At 36.8% G+C, this 25,965-nt stretch overlaps 1 protein-coding gene across 1 annotated transcript in view; it reads right to left on the bottom strand.

Annotated features, from left to right (window-relative positions):
* Positions 1-25,965, bottom strand: part of NDUFS4 (NADH:ubiquinone oxidoreductase subunit S4) — a 53,029-nt gene that overhangs the window by 5,719 nt on the left and 21,345 nt on the right. The window contains exons 2-3 of the mRNA XM_059833431.1: positions 23,371-23,449; positions 3,069-3,241 (exon numbers count right to left, since the gene is read on the bottom strand). Of these exons, the coding sequence (XP_059689414.1) occupies positions 3,069-3,241; positions 23,371-23,449 (252 nt within the window). The remainder of the gene's footprint in view (positions 1-3,068; positions 3,242-23,370; positions 23,450-25,965) is intronic.

Below are 25,965 nucleotides of genomic sequence, written 5' to 3'. Positions count from 1 at the left end.
TAATTTTATCTGATGTACACACGGAAAGATGGAGTTCACTATATATCCAATATATTCCCCGATAAAAAAACCCAAACAGGATAAAGGCAGAAATTACACTTTCACAAGCCACTAAGATGGGCTCTCTTAAAAACATTTAAAGATTTCTCTTATAAAGGCAGTAAGGAGAATTGGAACTAAGAATTAGTCCATGACGTGATCAGTGGAGAATCAAGTCACCCAAATATACCGCAATATTGTGACAACTTTTGCTTATCGTTCTTCTCTTCCATGATTGGGGTTGGAAAAAATTTTCTCAGCACTACTACGTGGGAACAAAGAAGTTTAAGTATGAAGTGCAGTGAGGGACCGGTGCCTGTTCAGTACTGCAAGTTTGGCGAAAACCTTCCAGGACAGAGGCAGTTTGGAAATGAGGATTGTGCAGAAATTATTTGTTCTGTTTTCATGTGGGATCATCTTTCATCCAATCTAAATCCAGTTCTTTCCATAAATGAGCTATCCATGTGTTTGTGATAATCTGTGAGCAAACCGGAGTTCAGGATGGCCAGCAAGATGTCCTGATAGTGTCAGCAATAGCAGTGCTGCAGGATTTCCTATGCCTGCCCTAAACTGTCTTACCCCACTACAAAATGGGATTCCACATTTTGTTCTCTTATGAGATCTTATACAATGGAAACCATGCATTTCCCATGTTTCTTTGTTTACAGCTTTATATTAAAAGATGTACTCAAGAACTATCCACAGGCAGTCCTGTAATGAAACGTCCCAATTAAAAAAGCATGCCATGGGTCCATTTTATTTAGATTTACAACTGGATAATTTTAATTGAAAAAAACTATATCCAAGAAATGATAAATACAATAAAAAAAGCAAATGAGACTGTAAACAAAGACCTACAGGTAAATCAGTATATTGAGTTCAGAGGAAAAGGGCTCTAATCCCTAGACCCTAAAGGGCTCTAATCCACTAATCCCATTACATTATTCAAAAGTAAATGGGAAAACTTCTAAGAACTGTTCTTTGCAGAAGTTAAATGTGAAGAGAAGAAACTCTTTTTAGGTATTCCGGCGAATTGAACAGTAATTTGAAATTACCAGAACGTCCACTAATAGTTTTTGTGAGAATTCCTTAAAAAATGAACAGATACAAACTAGTTTACAAAACCCATAACTAGCAGTGCCAACTCTCAACACAGCGCTTGCTTTTGGCCTACCTGGAGCTTGCTTACACAGGAAATATTCCTCTCCCTATGCCAAAATAAAAATGCATGCAGAGATGGATTCATTCAAAACAGCCATTCCTTTCTAAATTCCCACAATAAGCTCACTCCAGGACAACTTAACATACAAGTAAGCCTTGAATACCATGGCTCATTTTTCTAGGTGGTTTATTTAGTACAAGTGGTTATAACTGTTAGAAAGGTTAAAAGCCATTGTTTTGGCTGAGACCATGCAAAATCCCACCCAGAAAATAATTTGTCTGGGGAGGTTAAAGTCAGCTGAAAAGTGAAGGGGGATTAGAAGAAAAGTTAAATTCAACCAGAACTAAAGCAGGTGGTACTGGCACCTGCTACAGTGTTATAATCCGTGCAGTGGTATAAATAGACGATACTTTAGTGGCTAGACACTTGGGGGGGGGGGGGGCGGTGCGCGGACGCAAGACAGGAGGCAAAGGTGTATTGCTGGTCAATAGTCTATCAATTAATTTAGGCCCCGTGAAACAACCTGGTCATTACTTGCTAAATGTAGTGGCTGCTTGCAGTAGTCAAGTCATCCAATTAAATCACTGAAATCTTATACCCTGAAACAGCAATTTAAATATGCTTAAGATGAAATGGTAAAAAACCCCAGGATGTGCTTAAGATGAGGTCCTTGTTATACACAGGCTTAACATTTTAAAATAGGTATTTTAACAGATAGTTGAGCTTGGCTTCCCTTATGCTTTGCAACACCAATAAAACCATGATATCACAGGTTGTGAGCCTCCTCAATTTTCAATGGGAAACCAACGTTAACAGGAAGACTGATTTCAGAGTTATTCTGAACTCATATTTCTGGATATATTTATTTTATAAAGAAAGAAAGAAAGAAAGAAATCATTCTGTGACCAGATTTAGAATGTTAATAGATCTCAAAAAATGCATCCTCAAATTATTTAATATTTAAGGTTTTGATTTTTTCATAGAATTTGGTGTTCTTTGATCATAAGCGCTAATATGAATGCAGCCAGACATTTTCAATACACATTGTATCCTTTTTGAAGTTTGAAAAATAATCTCTAGTGGTTGATTTCCGTTTATGTAGAGTAACTAACTTTTCTGAATATACCTCAAACAAGACAGCATCAAATCAAAATTAAAATATTGTCAGAATTGCTGGCATAGTCCTCACAGTTTACAGGAATTCTAACCACACTGTAAAATGTAGGTAGTATATTTTTATAGGGGAAAAAAGAATTAAAAATTAGCTGCATCCAAGTTATACTTCCATCTCCAAATTATAGCATGTTTGGGTAAGATTAATACTTTTCTGGATTTTGGTGTATTTAAGAGTTTTTACTATTAATATTAGCAACATTGAAACAAACAGTATAATATTTTAGAGAGGTCTGGGGTTTTTTTTAAATTAGTTATGGCTCCTCATTTCAGATCTTCACGATATTTATAAAACTTTGTAAAAAAAAAAAAATCCAGAAGCTAAGTATTGTTATTTTATGTTTAACCAGTTCTAAAAGATGCAACTAAGAGCTGAGAAGGATTTACTGATTCAGGTAACTAATAACTTTCTTTCCCTGGTGCTGCCATACAGTAACATCACCACAAATGTAATCGTTGAAATTTCTGGTTGTTAACACTTTTTTCAAACTCTTCCAGATGATATGAGCTAAAATCTGCTTTTAAACGTAACAGATCATTAATCACATGGCTAACAAACCCAACCACTTACTTTAAGTACTGTTAAAGCACAAGTAGATTTACAGGTGCAAAGGACATTTCAAACTTACAATTTACATGACAAGTATGAGCCAAATATAGAAGAAAGGTATTTCCAAATTCAGTAACTACTTACGTAGATGCCCAGCCCATTAAAGGGTTCTCCCAGCGCTCCCTGTTATCAAATTCCATCTTCCATTTCTTTGTATTGTTAACTCCTGCCTGCATTGCATTACGCGCTGGAACAAAAATGTGAACTTTTCTGGTTTTGATGTGCTCATCTGGAACACCAGTTAAAGCAGTGATATCCTATGAAAAACACAATGGAACGTGTTAAAAAAGGGTTCACATAAAAGGCTTGTAGAATAATACTGCTTACGCTTTTTACATAATATCATGGTTTATTTTTAAAGTTACAAAAAAAGAAAAAAATTGCAGAAAAGTACGTTATGAGTCCAGTTGTACAAAAATGAAGCTGATACATCTTGGGGCTGCTATCATCCTACTTCCCCTGGCTGAATTAGATTTTGCATGGATCAGTTATCTGAACCTGCTCATCTCCAAACTACACAACTGCTAGTGCCAGAGGACGGACAGGACATTCCCCCCCCATCCTCTGACCACAGCTGCTCCAACTTGCACCAGCTAAAGCAAAGGCGTAAATGTATAAACCCTTCTTTCTCCCTTAAAGAAAATATTAGAGTACAGACTAAAACCAACAAATCCCAAAATTTACATTACCACTAGGAGCCTAAACTTCATATGAACAGGACTATTCACCAAAATCCTAGCCAGCCAGCTATGTGCTGCAATGTAAGTGCTTTCACTTGGGCTTAACTCTGTATATAGTTAAGAGGCAGCAACATCCATACTGACTCAAGACACTATGCTTAGCATGAAGGAAGAGACAGGAGGTTATCTTTCACGCAATAATCTATTGATTGTTTGAGACTGCAGAGCAGGTACTAGAATTCAGCTCTCTTATTTCTCTAACCTTTAGTTATAACATAAAATTGACCCCCTTGCCGTGTTTCAAGCTATGAATATCAGCTTTTGAGAGTCAATTATTCTGTTGATGTTCAGGATCAAGAGAGGAACGTATGATACTGGTAATGGTATTTTTCTGAAAGTCAAAAGGATTCAGAAGATTCCAACCTTCAAAGAAGAAAAAAAAAAAAAGGCTTGTAACATTGTATACCGTCAGTAGTAGGACGCCCTCCTCTACTAAGGCTTGGCTTGTGAGCCCTCAACAAATAAACCTAACAAAGATAAAAACTGAAGGATCACAAAAACAGCCTGAAAATATTAACGGACTTTAACAAAGAGAGGGAAAAGCCTCACAAGAATTGCTGTGAAAAATTACCCTCAGCAGCATCTGATACAATTAAAGTGAACTTTCTCGCTAAAAACTAAACAGTAATTACATAAAATTAACCTGTCAGTTCACCCTAGTAAAGAGTGAAATCAAATATCAAATCCATCTCTAAGGATGCTAAAGTACTCCTGTTCCTTACATACTTAAAAGGCCAGTGGGAGCTCCTTGGTCTCTCTCCCTTGCCCTCCCCTCCCCTCCTCTCTTGAGGAACAAATAGTAAACTGGTAAAAATCAAAAAAAGTGCAGCAAAATGTCGGGCATATTGAACTCATCTTGCCAGTACTGCCATGACTTGAATTAGAAGACAAACAAGTTTAAATAAAACACTGTGGCTTCACATGTCTGTAGCTACTAACTTTATGGAATTTTTTTTTGTGGCAAACTTAAAAGCTCTTCGTGCTGTCACCGTATCATCCTTTGAAATGAGGCAAGTCTCATTTTTCATTTTACTTCAGAAAATAAATTTTGGAAGATCACTCCCTCAAAACTACACAAGGGAGCAAGCTTAAAGCATTTGACTTGTATTTGCAATTAGAACAGCAGGGGAAACAAACAAGCATGCACACTAATTTTCCAACTTCTGACATTTCTGCCCAGACTACCAGAAGAAACCGTCAAAATATCTTAACAATTGCATTATAAATGCTTTCATTAGGACCAAGTAATGTTTATTTTTAATATGAGTCTAGCAGTGATATGAAAAAGAAACACCACCAGTCACTGGAATGTTGCAACACGTATGTAAAACACCTCCTGACAGACTGGCATTTCTGACTGCTGAAGCTTAAACCACAGTTTTAGGAGGAAATAGCTTAAAGTTTTCTTATTTGAATTGGCAAAGCACTTTGTTTAACAAAAAGGGGGTTTACCTGCAGTAAGTTTGGTAGGGCTTCAGTGTTTCAGCTTGCCTGTTTATAGGAATAGGCTACTATATTAGCCTTTATTTCTGTATTTAACAAATATGCTTATTAAGAAAATGTAAGAATATTCACAAAAAATTTCTTTTTCCCGTCTGAAATAATCTGCTACATGCAAAAATCCTGGGTTTATTATCATCAAATACCTCCAAATATGCAAGCTTCAAAATAGCTCAACATTATGAGGATGGTTTTTTTTTACTATTATTATTCTCTGCAACTCATATGTCCATTGTGAATTTTATGCTTCAGATTTAGAGGTTTTTTAATTGTTCCAGAATTATCTGGAATTATTAAAATAAGAGACTATGTTAAATAACTTTATGGACATATACAATTTCCTCTTTTGAAGCCTCCAAACCATAGAATCATAAAAATACTACACATCAGTGGATACAGAACACAATCTAAAAGGAGTATTAAAACTCCGCAAATTTTATATTCATGAGGTAACCGTAGCAAAGGAATGCCTAGACTTGTTGATCAGGATGAAAATAAAACCAAAACCCCAGACAAACCGTTAAGTCCCTTCAAGCCATGTTTTTTCGGGCACTCAGTTGGCTCCAAATCAAAGTTATTTCACTAATAATACAGGATTCCTCCCATAAAAATCTTTTCAAGGTGAAAACAAAAACCTGCCCACCTTCCGAAACTAAAATATCTACATGGCGTTGCTAGCTCTACATACTTCGATTCATTATAGCTAAAGTTTCCATGCCTTCTGGTAATCTAGCAATTGTTTATTGATATCTTCCCCATTTTAAAGCTGGCAATTGAACAGACAGTTGTTAGGACAATGAGTTTCTGGTTTCTGAAGCCCAAGTTGTCCTGACATAAAATCACTGGTTTTTCTTGCTGTAGACATGTAAGGTACTGTAGCATAGCTGAGCTGTTGCCAAAGATATGGAATAAAAAGGCTTGGCATCTATCACATACTTGACACCTAAAGAGCACAGAAGCTCTAAAATTCCTATTCCCTGTAGGCGCACTCTTAGTCTAGACAAACTGATTTCTCACACTTTTAAAACGCATTACAACACTCTATTGTGATCATTTCATCCACACAGCTCCAGCTAGTGACAGAAGAACCTGTCCTTTAAGCGACATTTCAATGGGCTAAAGCTCCCGCTCCAAGATGCCATTAAAACAATATAATACTTGAAAAGAACTATGCTGCACTGGGTTGAACTCTTTACTGTGTCTTCAGTGCTTTGTTCGGAGTTCAAGTTCTCATTGAAACTACCTGTGAACCAACTTTCCAAAACAAAGATGTTTTTGACAGCTGGTTTCACATTACTACCTCTTTTTTTTTTTAAGTGTTCCTTACTGAATTTTGCTATATTAGCACATTAAAATATTGGTGAGGTGTTCGGCATTCAAAATTCTAAATAATAAGGTGACAATAAGAAAGATTTGATATTTGAACTGTATAGGTTTGCTTTACCGAAAATTAACAACCCTGCTTCACATTTTTAACGCTATCATCTATAAGGTGCATTCTGACATTGTTTTTCTTAATATATATAGAGGGGTGGTTTTTTAATAACAACCTCTGAATTTTTTTGTAATTAAAAAAATTAAAATGCTAATTTTGAGGCATTTGGGCTCTTTTTGGAATAAACTGAGAGGGACAAAACACTTTTTTTAAACAGCAGAAATCACATCAAACTGCTTATAAATGAAGACAAGGTTTTGTCTTTATTGTAACTTACACTATTGAAGAACACTTTTCATGGTGGAAAGCCTGGTAAAGCTGTTCTGGAAAGAGTAATAAGAAATTATAAATGTGCTATACAGCAGGGAGAAAAACTGGTTCACAGAGGCAGTGTCAATGAAAGCAGTATTGGGCATGAAGATGACTTAAAGGAAACAAGAACTTCCTGCTTTTAAGTACTCCACTAATAGCACAAATTCTAAAGGGGACTAGAAATGGAACTCTGTAATTCAAGGGAGAGAGACAAAACTATTGAAAGTATCTCTGAAAACAAGTGTTTTTGAAGAGATGGGCCAGGTGTGCATAAAGGTGTCATGTTTCTCCTATGACATTTCTGTCCACACATAGACAAATACTGTACATAACCACTATCAACTATCTAGTGTTTAGCACCCCCCTCTCTTTTTTTTTTAATAAAGGAAACAGGGAACAAGCAATGGGAAGTTGATGTCAAAACACAGAAAAACCTCCCAGCAAGCTTCCAGCAACCACCCAGGATTTAGAGTCTTGCTAGCCGCTCTCTTTTCAATACCAGAATTTCACACATTTCAATGACCATTATGACTTCAAAGAATCAAATTTTCATCATTGTCCGTCATCTGCCGGTTGATTTGTATAAAAGAGTTCTTCTGCATGCACTCCAGACAAAGGGCTCCTTACTTTCGTGGCTATATATCAAGTTTAAAAGTTCTGTTTGTGACAGTTGTGTCTGTGGTAAATTAGGGTAACACTGAAGGAGTGCAGCTGCTCTGCAGGAACCTCCTTTTTGGCATCATTTCACTTAAATAAAAACTGAATAATTAGCTTCTGCCTTTATTAAACCGCAAAAATGCCACTGGCCTTAGTAATTACTTCCGGTTGCCCCACCTACTTAACCTCAATAGTTTACACTAGTTAAAAAGGAGAGAAAGTAGAAGTTTTCTGGACTTTATAGGAGTTTACAACAGCTTGCTCTCTTCCCCACCCCCAATATGTTTTACAGACTAAACACATAAAGTTTTGCTATAAATTCATGTTGCAATACACTTTCTTTAGGAGCTGTTATATCAAAGCACAGACCATCTTGCATAATACCCACAAAATAGCTGCTGTGAACTGAGCTTTTTATTTTAGTGTGCTCAGCTGTTTAGGCTGTAAGTCAGGATGAGAACATTTACGTTTCTACACTTCAATACGGTATTTTTGAAACAAATATAAGAGAACAGGATCTACTATGCAAATTGTAAGTGGAAAAATGGAGCAGAATGAACTAAACATGGTCAGACAACATTTATCTAACAGCTTCAGACATAACAAGGGGGAAAAAGCATATTTGCCCTTAGGAAATTCTATATTACACAGAATACAGTCTTCTTTCAGGCTTCACAGTCATTTTGCGTTACCACAGTAATCTGTGAACAACACGGTGTTACCCATAATGTGTTCTCCCATCTAACCATCCTGCAGAACAATTAAAAAAGAAGTTGAGAAAAGCCGTGAAAGAACCGTATTTTTAAAAAGAAAACCAAACATTGTAAACAGGAAACAGGATTCAATAATAATAGTGATTGCATGAAAGCTTCTATTTAAAGAAAATCTCTTTCCATAGGCAGATTTGCAGAAAACGCTAAAGAGAAATTGGGTATGGAGAAAAGGACATGCTGAAAAGTGGGTCTAACAGAAGCAGAAATTGTCACATTACTGGAATCAACATAAATCCATTATAATACTTTTTAGACTACTGGCTGCCATTATGCACAGGAGGTATCAGCATCCAAAACAGTCCAACATTTGCAAGTGCTGCTAGCTTCAGCAAACTCTATTCATCAGTTTGTATTTCACAGCTGAGGAGATACTACTCTAACAGCCAGGATGGCTAAGCATTCAATGTTGTCACAAAACCTCCTTGAGAACTTCCGTGTTGTCCCACTAGACAAAGGCTCACTCCATTTTCCCAATATTTTGCATGCCCAATATTATTCCATGCTGCTTGCATGAGATACTACAAACATAGCAGCATAACACATCCCACACACCATTAAACCAACGTCACTTGGATTTGTTCAGAAAGAACATGATGAAAGAGTAAACAGGAATAACTGATTGGGCTTCTAAAAATCCCAGGTGCTCTCTACAAGTTGGAACACTACTTCACACTAGTAAGTAGAAAACTTCACCCTCACCAACCCTTCTTTCACATCTTAAAACACTTTACTTACAGTCTGCATTACATTCCCAAATTTTGTATTCACATTTGCCTCCTGCAAAAGTCATAGATTGTATTCATAAAAATGATTAATGGTAAAAGTTATGGCAAAAGCTGCTGAGTTGTGCTTTTGTTAGTTTCAACCATAACACTAAAAATAGAAACAAAAATCTCAGATTGTGCACCTCTCAGTGCCCTGACAAGGCTCAAAACAGAGAGGCATTTTTCTTGACAAACATGCGAAAAATACCTATCATTCAGCCTGCATTCTTGATGGATAGGTAAACAACGCTTTAGAAATTTTAAAATGAAACATTCGAAACACGTAAGTCCCACTTTCAGCACAGACGGATATTTCTTGCTCAGTATAGTTTTTCTGCCAAGAAAGAATCAAAGAGCAAGACAAAATTATTATTTAATTATTAATAATGTATTTTTTTCCTGTAGCAGTATGTCTTAGTTTTGTAAATGTTGTCTGGGTAAATATAATGAAATTAAAGAGACGGGGAATCAAATATCTGGGCTTACACTGCAGTTTCTCCATATGATGGAAATTAAGAAAATCATTATTAAATGGAAGAAAGTAGTGGCGGTCAGGGGAGAAGAATATATTTCATAAAAATAAATTGATGTTGCTACTAGTAGTCATCAGAGACTTCCGTGTGGTCATGACATTCTTCAAACTGAGGAAATGATAAACAGCATGCTTATCTTGAAAAAGGTGGGAAAAAAGTCTGAATTACTTACAGGAGATCTTGTAAACTACTTTTTCTTGTAACACAGCAAGATTTAGAGAGAACATACTTTCTAGAACTCATACTAAGTAAGCAAACGTTTTGCTTCCACACACACAAGTGGCTGGGGTTTTTTTATTACCTGCGGGGCATTTAAAAATACAGTTTTCTACAGCACACAACTTTCATGCATTCTACAAGAACTTCACAATCCTCAGATTTAAAAAAGCCCCCCAAAAAATCATGTAGTTAACAATAAGACTACAGCAAAGTTTTTAGACCGTAAACTTTCAAATAGAAGGAGAGGCAGTCTTAGTTTACCTGTATTTAGAAAGAGGGTAACTGAACAACTGAAATAATTTAATTCCTCTTAGAATAACTTACAGTTACGGCAACACTCTACTGCTTTACTACCATAAGCAACTGTTCTTACAGATACTATTTGTCAGTTGGAAAATAAAAAACCCAGAGAGGAAGGAGCTTTAAAGGAAAGACGACAAAAGTACTAGCAGCTAGAGCCCAGCTAGAATAGACAGCTTTGTACTGATTCCCCTGATTAGTTCAATTTTGTATATACTATTAAATAAATAGTATACTGTAGTTGACTTGTAGTTCAGCGACGGTATACTCTTTCACACAAAATTTATTCAGTTTGCAGTTCTAATTATTTACGCTATACTCCTAGCATAAGTCACAATAAGCAGACTGACTTGCAAAGCTAAACGTAGTATTTCAAGAATACCTTGGTGAATTATTCCCTAAAGATGACTCTTGAGCTTACAATTTATAAAATGCAGTTTTGATCATGGACACCCAAAGGTCCAACCAGCAGCTCTGGGTAGGGTCTTCCACATCTCAAGTGAGAGCCAAAATTCAGGCTACTGTTGCACATTGGGAATAATTTCTGTATTTTTTGTGTGTTCCTGATGCCATTTTAGTAACATCCTTATTTTAACATTCATTAGAAGCTACCTGTATTTACAAAATAAATCATAAGCATATGACTTAAGTGAATTTTGTAAAGTTACTGTTTTTCAGGAATTCTGTCAGGAACAAGAAAGTTAACAGTTCTGATCTGCTTTATGCCCATTTGAAAACCTCACAAAGCTTCCTATGATGAAGTCATAAGAAAGACTATCACTATAGTACATGAAACATTCATTGTGGACTCAGTTTTAACTAGCTAACAATCTCCCTGGGCTGGCAGCTAGAGCAAAGAATACTGAAATTATTTTTTTAAAATTTCATTATTCTGCATTCTGGTGATTTTTTCCTTTCACCTCCCACCTATCTATTAACTCCCCATTTAATGGTAGCTGTGGAACACCGTTTAAGGGTTAATATTTAACAAACTATTTAGGCTTTTATTAAAAAAAGGCATTTAGCAAAGGTAGGGCTGAAAAAAAGGCAAAAAGTGTTTTAATGTTTAAATTGACAGTACTGTCACACTAGTGCACGGTCTGCTACTAAGAACAATATCGAGAAATCCTGAGTTCATGTAAACCAATGCCTGCCTTCATTGTGATGCATGTTCTCTATTCTTTACATCTCCTTTATAAAGAAAGGGATTTCTGTAACAGATCTTTGCCAGATAGTAAAAAGTAGTGTAAGACATAGGGGAGAAAACCAGATGAAAATCCTCAATCAAGAAATGCAAATGTAGAGCAAAATCCCTGTTAGTGCATGCTTTTTAGAATAAAAGTCGCATTTAATAAATTACAAGGAAGCCAGACCTGTTAAAAGCTGTCCCTAACCCTAATGCAAGATGTAATGCTTCTATGTAATATGCATGGACTTTAAAAGTTGAAAGCAAGTGCTAAATAGTGTACATAATTTCCATACACAGCAGGTAGTGAAGCAAGAAAAGAACTGACACAGTCACCCTTGTTAAAGAGATGCACAATAGAGAACTGTTATGCAGTGTTAGCGTACTGATGGTCTATGCATCAGGGATGTTGCGGCTATTAACAGCTTAAATGTTCACTGTATTTTGTTAATTAGTGCATACAGCTTTTAAGCCTTAAATGTGTTTTAGAAGGTTCTTTTCTAACAGTAACGCCGTCATTACTCCTTGGTGTGTATGGGAAGGGTTGATGGGGCTTCAACTATATCAACATCATCAATAAAATATGCAGCTTAATACCACTGGACAAAAATGGTTTCTTTGAATTTATCTATATGGTTAGTTAAAAGGAAAAGATTTCTACAATCTCTAAGAAGCTGAATCATAACTAGAATGTATTAGTAGTACTTCACAAACTGGGTTTAGCTTCTTCTATCTAGAAGTCTATCCCTGTAATTCGTGCTTTGGCCTTTATATGATTGGCCCTTAAGGTTATTTATAGGACAGAAATCATGGTCTTATACTTCCTGATACAACAGAGAGAAATCCGACACCAATTAAATTCAGTAATTCAATTTGATATACGACATCTTTCCTTTCAGTTTTCTATTACTGTGGGGAAAAAAAAAACATTAATGGAGAGTACAATGCACAACTGTGTTTACTAAACAGTGATAAAAAAAGTAAGAATTTGTATTGGAAACAGACATTACAGAAGAAGATATTCAACTTCTGACTTATCAGAGAACCAGAATTAGCTGACCCAAGAACACTTTCAAATGAAGTGGACATGGCAACAAAAACATGGTCCTAAGAAAATGCACCTAAGATAAAATACAAAACAGAAGAATAAAGAATAAAATACTAATGCAAACTACAATTTGAATCTTAAAAAAGCTTCTGCCTGGTTAACATGCTACTCAGTGAAAACTTTTAAATATATGATTTATGATGATGATGTTGGCCTATAAAGAAAAATACTGTTATTTATTTTTATACATGAATATATGTGCACATATATAAAATGAATCTGTAAGGAAAAACTATCCAGTTCTTCAGATGTTTATAATCACAATTACTCACCAGTGTCTTAATTTTTTTAAAACATTTGCAACATAATTATAACATTAAAAAAAATACTGTATTTGGTATGTCTTATCAGCATTTTGTAGAAATTCCTTATAGCTCAGCTTCTTCTCACTTGTTAACCCAGTTTTCAGGCTAACAGGTAATAGGATAAAAGTTATTTCCCCATCAAGCAAAGATTTTCTTCTGCATTAAACATAAGCCAATGGGCTTTATGGAGTGAATAGAACTGAGTATGCCAAAACCATACATAAGAAATTGAGCAATTTCCCTACAGTGCATGCTTCACAACACAGGAACTAAATTGCGTATTAAAACTCTGGATCTGAACATCAGATGCTCTCTCCATGGTCCATGTCCCCACTTAACACAGGTTTAACATTCCTAATTTGAAAAAGCAGCCATGAAAGTAATTCAAAGATACCTCATAAACAAGCCATCAAGAACTGGAGGAGCATCTGGTTCCATTTCATCACTGAACTTCCAAGTAGAAAGAGGGAGTACTGAAGAAGCACCAAGCTCTCTTGCAGCATGACCAAGATGTTAATGGTTTCCCAGAGTATTACTGGGTTTTTCAGACAAGGAAAGCTTTTTCTTTCTGACTTGATAAAATGATTCAGCTAGAACTTCATGACTAGAAACAGCTTGCAAGTCTGTACATAGAACTTCATTAGTTAGGCTAGGATTTGTGTCTTAAATCTAGAACTTAGATATACTACAAAAATGCAGAAAGACACACTTGATTGAACAGAAAAGCAACCACTCTACAAGGAACTGTTTAATCACTATTCCTGACAGGATAAAAATAATTCATGTCATCTACAGAAATATTTCATAACAGGGAATACTAACTTAGGTGTTCTAGAAAACGTTCAGATAATGGTATTGTTTTATAATCATAGAATCTTTTAGGTTGGAAAAGACCTTTAAGATCATCAGGTCCTGCCATAAACCTAACACTGCTAAGTCCACCACTAAACCATGTCCCTAAGCGCCTCATCCACATGTCTTTTAAATACCTCCAGGGATGGTGACTCCACCACCTCCCTGGGCAGCCTGGTCCAATGTCTGACAACCCTTTCAGTGAAGAAGTTTTTCCTAAGATCCAATCTAAACCTCCCCTGGTGCAACTTGAGGCCATTTCCTCCTGTCCTATGACTTGCCACTTGGGAGAAGAGCCCAACACCCACCTCTCTGCAACCTCCTTTCAGGTAGTTGTAAAGAGCAATAATGCCTCCCCTCAGCCTCCTCTTCTCCAGGCTGAACAACCCCAGTTCCCTCAGCCGCTCCTCATGAGACTTGTGCTCCAGACCCCTCACCAGCTTCGTCGCCCTTCTCTGGACACACTCCAGCACCTCAATGTCCTTCTTGTAATGAGGGGCCCAAAACTGAACACAGTATTTGAGGCGCAGCCTCACCAGCGCCGAGTACAGGGGCACAATCACCTCCCTGCTCCTGCTGGTCACACTGTTTCTGATAGAGGCCAGGATGCCGTTGGCCTTCTTGGCCACCTGGGCACACTGCTGGCTCATCTTCAGATGGCTGTCAATCAACACCCCCAGGTCCTTTTCTGCAGGGCAGCTTTCCAGCCACTCGTCCCCAAGCCTGTAGCGTTGCATGGGGTTGTTGTGACCCAAGTGCAGGACCCGGCACTTGGCCTTGTTGAACCTCATCCAATTGGCCTGGGCCCATCGATCCAGCCTGTCCAGATCCCTCTGCAGAGCCTTCCGACCCTCCAGCAGATCAACACTCCCACCCAACTCGGTGTCATCTGCAAATTTACTGAGGGTGCACTCGATTTCCTCATCCAGATCATTGATAAAGATATTAAACAGAACTGGCCCCAATACTGAGCCCTGGGAAACATCACTTCTGACTGGCCAACAACCGGGTTTAACTCCATTCACCACAACCCTTTGGGCCTGGCCATCCAGCCAGTTTTTTACCCAGCAAAGAGTGTGTCCATCCAAGCCATAAGCAGTCAGATTCTCCAGAAGAATATGAAAATGCTATCTAGTCTTTAAAAAGCAAAACTACTAAACAAAAGAACTCCAAAAATGAAGTTACTTCTCACTCTGTTGATTACTAGACTGTATCAATGGGCTACTTTTATTCTTTCTAGCAGATTAGAATCATTGCTTGCATATTTAGAGTTACAAAACCAAACCAGTAACCCTTTGGAAGCCAGACAAACTAATCATGGCACAATGATACTCCTGTAATTTGTTCTGAGCAGCCATCATAGCAAGCTCCTCAAAAATCAGTATTCTCTGATAGAAAATGAAATACTGTGTAATGAAACAAAAAAATCACCTGCATACCCTTTAAAAAGACATATTCTTTGACCCAGTGCTCCAGACTAAAGCCTTGAAATTTTTGCACAAGAATGCTGCACGAAGGAAGCCCAGACAAAACAGACACTCGAGATGTTAGAAGGTTGTGTAACCTCCATCTCAGACACTCCTCCATCCAATACCCAGCAGAGATAGCACTACCACGCTCCAAAAGAAAAGGCGCTCAGACAAAGAAATCCAAATCCTTTACTCTATCCTAAAACCAAAATAAACCTACAAAGGGATGAGAGTGCAATTGCTCTCACTGATACAACTATGTATCACTTTATACAAGATTCTGGGCTGTTTGCAAAATGTGTAGTTTTCTAAACTGAAAAAAAAAATTATCTCAAGCTGAAATTTAGTAATATAGCAATATTTATTGCTCTTAAAATACAGATAAAGGTGATGGTAATTTCTTTACTTGGACTGTCAGATTATAGAAAGCTTCTTTATCATGGAGAGTAACTTGTTGCCTGCAGACATTCTTACAGAAAGCTCTTCATTGGTATCCAGCCAACCGGGTTTTCTAAACAACCACAAGCTTCATCAAACTACAATTGCTTACAAAAACAAGTTGTAGCAAGCAGTACAGGCTGAATTGAGCTAGGACATTCCAACTGAAGAGGGATTTAATTGCCAAACAGCAAACTATAGTGAATTTGCAGTACTGAAAATATGTAGCTAGATAATCTGGTAACTACACACACACCTACACCTGAACTTGTACTGTTTTTAAGACTAAATGCAACTACCAGCCAAAACTATAAAGAAGAAACTGCCAAATTATCTAAATTGAAAACAAAAAACCCCACTGTTTCGAAATAAATGTATGCTCTGGCAGATCAGTGTGGTGCACATGAAGTGAGAGGATTATCACCATCCCCAAAATCATTAAAACCTTTAAATATTAAATTTCACATTAGCTGCCTGACAAAGTTATCCAAGACAGTTTTTTCCTCACCAGAGCAGTATTTCTTAGTCTTCACTGGGGAGGAAAAAAAAAAGAAATACAAAAAGAACTTTTTCATAGATTAAGTTTTGCAGCAAAAATGCAGATTCATAAATAAACTGTCAATAACCACAAAAATTAAAGCCCTTTAAATATTTAACTCTATGCAAGTCCACTCTTAAATTAGACACTTTAATAAAAGTAGATGTATATGTATTGTTACCTGCAAACAGTCTTCTCTTTTGAATATTTCACTTTTATTGAAAGAATGTGTTTAATTTTGAAATAATTCCAGAATGTGGGTTTATACCTTAAACACCTTTTACACTGGAAACTAGTAACATTCAAGTGTCAAACATCACAACTGCAGATGACCGAATGCAAACCAAACACTAAGTAATGCATATGAAGTGAAACACTGTGTTAAATATTTTATAAACCACTAGCAAACAACTTTTCTTTTATCTTGAATCCCAAGTAGAACACAGTTCAAATAAGCTGGTCACCTGCTTACTTGACACAACCATGATGGAAGAAAGTACTTCTCCAAACCACAGGCTTCATATACAAGGCCATTTTGGCCAAAGCTAGAAACTGTTTCTCAAAACATATCTGCAAAGTAAAAGGTGGAAAAATCACTTTTATTAACCTTATTTTACATAACACATTTATTCATTTTTATTCACTTTTCATTATTCTGAAGCAAAATGCAAGCTATTGATCTAATTGAGAGGAAAAAAAATAAATAGAAGGAATACAACCTACAAGAGAGAAATTTGGGGCTAGGGGGAGGGAACGGGTAACTCTGTCTGAACCCCCTCCCCCAGATTTCCATCCTCGTATCTTGTACCCTTTGAATATGACAACTCCCTATCAGAAAGCCATAAATATAAGGCACACGAAAATCTGTAAGTTACATTCCTCATCTAAAGAGGAATGCTGTCCTGAACTGAATCCTTTAGGGTAACCAGTTGAATACGTACTGCAGCTAGAGTGGATTAAACGAAGAAAAGATTATTCTAAATTCTTTTATCCCGTTGAGTTACTTTAGGAACAGTTTGAACTCACCCTCAAGGAATAACCTACAAGGGGTTAACAGCATTTTGAAAAACCAAAACACAGAACATCCACTATATCCTTATTATCTAACACAGTGGTAATGCTTGGAAAATTCTTGGCTGAATAGTAGTTTCAAGAAAAGGAAATCTAGTAAGCCTGTCTTTAATAAATGCGTACTTTGCCAAGTGTTTTTCTTCACCAAGTTGCAAAAACAGCTCCTATACATAGTCTTCAAATGCAATGTCACACTGTCTTGCATGTAATTTTATGACATATTGTTGCTTTGGTTTTCAGAGTTAAGTGTATTATATACTCTCGGTTCTTGGGAAAGGCTGCTAGTAATGATCACACTTTAAAATGCATGTTAAAGCTTGATTTGCTATGTCCTCTGTTTCACAGCACTGTAGACTATCAGACTGAGATTTGAAGACGTTTTGTCATTCCATGCTATTTTTCACTTCTTTGTATATCTTATTTTGAGCTGCAGTATTATAACTGTTTGTTATAGTAAAGTCTATGCTTCTCTAATCAAACAAAGATTATACAATTTCACTAATTTCTAAGCCTAGACAAAGTTGGGATTTGGATAAAGGTGAACAAACTATGACTCAATCCTGAAAACACTGTGTGATGTTTGCTAATAATGCAGTCTTCTAGAAAAAATGGACTGGAGTGTTTCCGCAACATTCTTCCTGAAGAGGTTCATGTTCTGAGAGTCCTATTAATGCACTACTACTCCTGGATTGCCCAGTAGCAGACACTTACAACAGCCACTAACTACTACCTCCGGACAGCCAAGAGGAAGCTCGTAAGAGTCTTTATACCAATTTCACAATAGTTATTAGAATCATAGAATCATTTAGGTTGGAAAAGACCTTTAAGATCATCAGGTCCTGCCATAAACCTAACACTGCTAAGTCCACCACTAAACCATGTCCCTAAGCGCCTCATCCACATGTCTTTTAAATACCTCCAGGGATGGTGACTCCACCACCTCCCTGGGCAGCCTGGTCCAATGCCTGACAACCCTTTCAGTGAAGAAATTTTTCCTAAGATCCAACCGATTTCCTCATCCTATCAATTGTCACTTGGGAGAAAAGACCAGCACCCACCTTGCTACAACCTCCTTTCAAGTAGTTGTAAAGAGCCATAATGTCCCCCCTCAGCCTCCTCTTCTCCAGGCTAAACAACCCCAGTTCCCTCAGCCACTCCTCATAAGACTTGTGCTCCAGACCCCTCACCAGCTTCGTCGCCCTTCTCTGGACACGCTCCAGCACCTCAATGTCCTTCTTGTAATGAGGGGCCCAAAACTGAACACAGGATTCGAGATGCAGCCTCACCAGTGCCGAGTACAGGGGCACGATCACCTCCCTACTCCTGATGGCCACACTATTTCTGATAGAGGCCAGGATGCTGATGGCCTTCTTGGCCACCTGGGCACACTGCTGGCTCATCTTCAGCCGGCTGTCAATCAACACCCCCAGGTCCTTTTCTGCAGGGCAGCTTTCCAGCCACTCATCCCCAAGCCTGTAGCGTTGCATGGGGTTGTTGTGACCCAAGTGCAGGACCCGGCACTTGGCCTTGTTGAACCTCATCCAATTGGCCTGGGCCCATCGATCCAGCCTGTCCAGATCCCTCTGCAGAGCCTTCCTACCCTCCAGCAGATCAACACTCCTGCCTAACTTGGTGTCATCTGCAAACTTACTGAGGGTGCACTCGATCCCCTTGTCCAGATCATTGATAAAGATATTAAACAGAACTGGCCCCAATACTGCGCCCTGGAGAACACCACTTGTGACCGGCCGCCAACTGGATTTAACTGTTGTGGATTTCACCACAACTTTTTGGGCCCAGCCATCCAGCCAGTCTTTCACCCAGCAAAAAGTACACCTGTCCAAGCCAACAGCAGCCAGTTTCTCCAGGAGAATGCTGCGGAAAAATGGTGTCAAAGGCCAGGTAAACAACATCCCCAGCCTTTCCCTCATCCACTAAGTCCACTTACTAATACGCTTTGGCCTAGGCTGCTGCAGTATACAGCATTTACTGCTCCTCTTGAACATCATCTGAAAAGTATGAACTGTTCACCCTCAAAAAGGAGTTCAGATTTTCTATGCCCCATTTGGTATATGCAAGTTATCTTTAGTGAGTTATGTAGAGTTTGTTTACAATCAGGAGGAAACTGGTATTCTGCTGAGGTTCAGCACTGAGACTTCTGAACCATTACTGAAAAAAAGGTTAATTAACAGTATAGGCAGAACAAAACAATTTCAGAACAGGTGCTGAAATGTCCATAGCATCACTGTAGTTAGCCTGTCATGCTTGTAATACAGTCCGTCCCTACATGCTCTTACAATGCTGCAAAAACTACTTTAATACCATCTCAATTGCACTTGAAAGCACTGCTCTTGAATGCTTAACTCTGTGTAGCAACTCATCCTATTTTATCTTGGCCAGATACAGAATAAAAACATCTGTGAGATGGCTGCAACTAATACCTGATCCTTAACTACAGTCCCACAATGTTTCTACCATCCCCCCCAGTGACCAAACCCTAGAACGGCTCTTGTAATAATTTTTGCTTTGAGCTACAGCATATACATTATCAGTGGAATATTCTGCTTTTGAGATGCAAAGGATATTTTCTGGCAGTTGTTCTTATTTTGAAAAGTTCTTGCAATATTGGTATAGTTTAACTACTACTGAAGTCCTTTTACTGGCCAATATTTGGGGGTACCTTCCAATTGCAGACAGCAACTTTCACAAAAGTGCCTCGCCTGTAGAAACTCCAGGCTAGACACCCACAATGCAGTGTTATCAGCATTGACTGGGAAGATTGTTTAAAGCACACATGCTGAACTGGACGACTTTTAGCTACAACAAGCAGTATTGATGCACCCTACTTACAATGACTGAAACAAATCACAGTAATTTAAAACAGTTCAAACCCCCATTTTAGGCAAAATGAACCTTTTTATAATGATGATGGAAGCTATGTTATTCCATACGCACAAACAGTTAATTTATTTGGAACACTACCTGAGGGAGATTTGCTGCCAACAGCCTTTGTCCTCTATAGCCCAAATTTCCTAATGCAAGCAGGGTCTTGAGAGACTACTTTTCACACAGCTATTTGTCCAGACTCTTGGAATATGACCTAACTGGTGGCCAGAGATTCAAAATGTGTTGCAAGAACTAAATTTCTGTTTAGCTTTGTTCATTTTGTATGTTATTTTCTTCGGATTTAACTGTTCATTAAATTATTTTATTCAATATTCATTGAAAACAGCTAGTGACTGAGACAAAGATATCAGTTCTTGGATGTGTTCTATACAAGCTGAGCATTTACCTCCTTTTACATTTAAGAGTCCCACTTTCTTCTAATATGAAAAATGAATGTGGTCTAAATTACTGTATTTTCTACTATTTCATGAGAACTCATTTTTCTGTTGTATTCAACACATGCTGGGCTGCAGTAAGAAGGTGTCCAACTACTACTTAATAATTCAATGTCAGGATGCTCTTCCCTCTTCTATTTCATTTGTGTTTCCCAAGACAAGGAATATTTTAGTACTTACAAAACCAAATGGGACTCCAGATAATTCAAAGGAATCCCTGTTGATTAAGTTCCAGCATACGCATGTACACATAGCAATAAAAAGTCTACAAAAGCACTGGAAATAGACAGATTAACTCAACTACAGTATGCAGTTAAAAGTTTTCAATAACCATGGTGTAACTCTACTAGCCTTGTAAACATCAACTCACAGAAGAGTTCCGTTTCAAAGTAAGTTACAAGAGGAGTAAGGCAAACAAAGATAACCATATCCCATTTTCCGCCTGTTCTTGCTGCTTCTTTCTGATATGCATGTAAAAACCACCCATAAGGTGATGCCAAGCTTTAAAAAAAAGTATGACAAAGCCAACAAATACATCAAAATATGATTTAATGACTTCTAACAATAAGATGCATATATTGGCACTAACACAAGAGGAGGGATCTTTTTTAACTAAAAGTTAAGCATCGACTTCTGGAATACAGTTTAATTAGAACTTGCATGGAAATACTAGTTTTATTATGCTTAGCAACATTATTTAAAAAACAGAAAATTCATGTCATGTGTTAAATTAGTTTTAATGGCTTGTAGTTAATCCTACTTAAAATTAGGAAATATACTGCAACAGCCTAAAATAAGTTAATACATTACTCTACTCTTCCATGAGGTTTAACAGGTGTCTAGAGAACTTCTAATCCTGAAAGAGTTGAAAACCACATCAAACGTCTTTGTGAGGATTTTCCTTGCTAATGGAATATAAATTTTGGGCCACTAATAGAACATCAATTATTGGATATTTTATGGCATTATGGAAACTTCCTCAAAAACTTAACTAAACCTACAAATGAAAATTTTAAAATAATATTATAATTTTCTAATTTTGTTTCAGGTCCTACAACAATCTGGAAAAAAAAATACTTGTGCCTCTAGAATGTGCACCTACATGCACAATATTGTAGGAAAATACCAGTCAGTCTGACATTTAACCTGATATTTGAAAGAACTGAGGATAAAACAATCATTTAGATACATTATATGTATCACAATGAAAAAAAATTATTCAATGGCTGCTACAATGAGATCTCAAAAAAAACCCCAGCAACTATGATATCAGCATCTTCAAATTGATGCGAACATATAATGACATGAGAAATAACCGCTTCACTTACAATTCATTTACACTAACACTAAGAGAAGAGAATAGTTGTGTTTCAAATTAGTATCACTTCAATTCAAATGGAATTATAAACTCTCACAGCTAGACAGGGTAATGTACAACACTAACTTAGGATAATGTACATTTAAATACAAAATGGAAGATAGAAGAGTATTTATTTTGTGGGTCTGTCTTCTCACCATAGTCTCTTTCAGATCTATGTATCCATCACCTGAGGTCACAACAGGGAAATGTGATACTGTAAATTCAGGCATTATAAAAACTCTATTTAGATTTTTTTTTTTAATGTTAAAGAACAGTGTTACAATAATCAAACAAAATTCATACTTTGTTTAGGGAAATGTAGGTCAATTGACTTGGTGAATCTTATTTACATAGTCACTCATGAACTCTTGTACATTAAATGAAATTTCCTGAATCCCAAGTTGCACAACTAGATTAGCAAGCTAATCATGTTCGCTAGAATAAAGCATTAATTTTTTCTTTAATTTTAAAACCTAAAATATACTATTACTTTTTAAATTCAGAAAAAAGCTTACAAAAGAACTGATTTTTTTTACCTGTGAGTAATTATTATTGCTACATCCATATTACAAAGCATGAGAAAAAAAAGCCCTAAGGAGTTTTTAAAGTAGATGCATTTTTTTCCAATAGCCTGTTAAACTTCAGCTGTCTCAACTTGTAGTTAACATTACAAATACTCAATTTATAAATACAAATTCCAACTATGTCTTAAGTAGTTAATACAGCTTCAGGGATACAAGAATGTATATATAATATGAACTGTCTGGTACATATGATGGGAAATTTTTTTTCCTGAAGATTCAAAAACCATATGAAAACCAATGAAAAGCATGCTTCTGCTGTGACGCATTCCCCCCAGAAGTCTTGCAAAAATTATACTATTGAATAATGTAAACATAAGTGTCAGGTTGCATCTAGAGTAACAGACCACACATTATGGAAGAACTTACAAGAAAAGATTGCCAAATTGCTGATCTGCTACTGATTAGCAGAAGAATGTTATGCATTTGTTCCCAGTTGTAATCTAACCTTCATGCATATTCAAAAGCTAGAGTATATGTGCATAGTAACAATAATCTTGCACGACGCTTCTTTAGAGTTTCTTTAGTAATATGGGTCCAAATTAGGAGAATTTCAGGAAGCTGCCAAATTCTGTATAATTTCACTACACAGAAAATATAGCTAGATATCAAAAAGAGCAAACTTGTTATAAATTACAGCTCATACAGGTCCTTGGCCATAATACAATAATAAAAAATAAGGTACTCATAATTTTATATTGCTTAACACTTCGAATGCCATATTTCCTTCACATACTTATGTTTTACTAATGTTCCCCTTTTAAAAACATATTAAGGATTGTTGCTTTGTAGTTCACATTTATATGGCTTTCCTAGAAGAACGCAGAATACCATACTGAATGCCTATTGTGCAGAAATAACCCTGAAGGCTGTATCATAGCAGTATGCAGTAGAAAACCCTTACCAATTTTTCATCAACTGCGATGAGTTGCGTGTCTCGAGTTTGGTCCTGTGCCAGCCGCCATGTGGAAGTGCTCAGTGACCTGCGGTGCAAGACTTGAAGTTAAAAAATGATTCATGCAATGAGAAAATAGAGGCAGACAAATCTTACATAAACAAGTTACTTTAACAATATCCGTCTTGTAAAAAAAATTGAAGAGGGAGAGATGAGGGCACAAAAATCCTTTTTCTCCCCAATTAGTTCTGTCTGCTGAGTTTTTGGCAGACTCCCACTTAGCAGTTCACAACAGGCTGCACTTTATGTCAGCCTACAGGCTCTCTGTCACAGACAGACTGCCAGTGGCAAGGACTGTACTGCTCTATATGAATGTACAGTAGCTGGTTTGTCACGAACAGACAGAAAAAGACAAGGCTGCTGCAAGCATTCTGAAACTCTGATCCTTAAAATGATGGCATCAGAGGAAAAAAATCCTAAATCTATTTGTAATGGTAAAGCTCCAATTGTATGCTTTAACAACACAATATTAACAAATTACAAAAAAAAAAAACCCCAAACCAACAAAAAACAACAAAACAAACCCTAAGCTGATAATTTAAACAAAATTTTCTGGTTTTGAGTGGGCAAAGCTCACAACTATTTTGCTTCATTTCTAAATCACTATGGGTCAGCTTATTTGTTTCCAAGAAATATGGTTAATCTTCTTGCGTAATTACTAAACCTGTAAGGTACAGATGGAAATACAGAACTGAATTCCACATCACTGAATTAAGAAGTAAAATTTGCCCTTAACTTGCATTATGTCACTAATGTCAGGATCGGGCCCTTTGAGTACAAATCTTCTTTTGGTAAAATAATGCAACAACAAGTGAAACAAGCCAAAAAGCTCAATTCTCTGAGCTAATAGTGTGCTTCACATTTAATTAAGGTCATTTTAAATAAATGAGGCACAAAAATGCAAGAATATAGACAACTGAACAGTAAGAGGGACTAAGCCACTTCAGTTTCAACTGTTCTTCAGAAGATTACCTAATTTGGGAAGCCAGACACGCTTGCAGATGCAAATGAACTTTGAGATTTTGCCTATGGGATACTTACAATCATACTTCTAGTAATTCAACGCTATTGGTAATATTCACCTAATTTTTAAGAAAACCATCCATAAATGCCTTTAAAAACATCACAGCTTTTAAAGCCAAATTCCAAGCCTTTCAGAAAATCTGCAATACAACCCCTCCCCACATTAACTGTTAAATAGTCAATAACATGAAAGGTGTCTCAGGACCAGATAACGTGCACACAATCATTCAAAATCTGTATAATTAAAACAGCGTATCTTCTACCACATTCTACTAAGCCATGGAAACATGGAAGACCTAACTGGGGGAACAGTCTCCATAACACATGCATCTACCATGTCTTCTAATCTCAAAGCCCTCCCTAATTTTTGTTGATTCTGGTGAGAATGCATTTGAAGGTATGAACTTGATCATTTAATTAACCTAGCTGCACTGGATTTAACACATTAACTAAACAAGCATTCCATTTCAGACAGTATTAGCATGGTAAAATTTTTAGGGGTTAAAACCTACACTAGAAAGGAATTTAAAATTAGCAACTATGAAGAAAGCCACAAGAATCTTACAAAACTAAGCAACTGGAACAAAGTTCAGTTCAGTAATATTTCAAATGCAGATTCCCACAAATCTATACTTCTAACACAGATTACACTCTACTAAACTACCTTCCGTTTGCCAATAACAACTTCAAAAATGGTCCACAACATGAAAAACAAACTCAAAGCACAAAGTTTATAGAATCACCCAGCTTTGTGACATGGACAGACAGATCTATTCCTATTTAAAATGACAAAATCTGACTGAAAGGGTACTTTGAAGAACAAGATGAAGTTTTCAAGTGCAAGGGAGCACAAGAATTTCACAAACATTGAAATGATAACTACTCTGTTAGCTCAAAATTTCTGTCCCAGAGAGCTTCTGGCTCAACATGGCTGTCATTTTTTAATTTGTACATGTAAAAAAAAGTATCATAAAAACAGAACAGACAGATACTGCAGTATGCTAGAAGAAGGTCCTCATTCAAAACCACACCAAGAGAGAAGTTATCCTAAAAGCCTTCAAAACAGCAGCAATACACTTGAGTTCCAGTGGTAAGTAGCTGAAGCCACTAAATTTCCAACCTTAAACAAGACAATTGTAATGGGAAAATTAGTTTCTCCCCCCACTCCCAAGAATTTTAGTATCAAAGTAGTGTTCTGCAGGTATTCTAGAACTTCATGTGATACTATGTTTACTACACTACTTAATATACGGCCAAAGAAGGACATTGGATTATGCAATCAAATTGGTCCTTTCTGGATAGAAAATAATCTAAGCTATGAATCAAGAAGTTCTCTGAACCTTGCTCTGTGGAGAGGTCTGATGAATATGCAAAGACTTCAGAACATTTAAGCAATAACAGATTTAAGCAATAAGGCTGATCAGCATCACACTTTTTCTTGTAATATAAATGCAATTTGGAACAAAATTTAGCACAATCCACTTTGAATTTGTTTGTTTGTTTGCATTTGGAAAAGCATTA

Source organism: Gavia stellata, chromosome Z (assembly GCF_030936135.1).
Source record: "Gavia stellata isolate bGavSte3 chromosome Z, bGavSte3.hap2, whole genome shotgun sequence".
Lineage (NCBI taxonomy): Eukaryota > Metazoa > Chordata > Aves > Gaviiformes > Gaviidae > Gavia > Gavia stellata.
The sequence above is the reverse complement of the archived record's forward strand: the minus strand, read 5'-3'. Positions and strand labels throughout refer to the sequence as shown.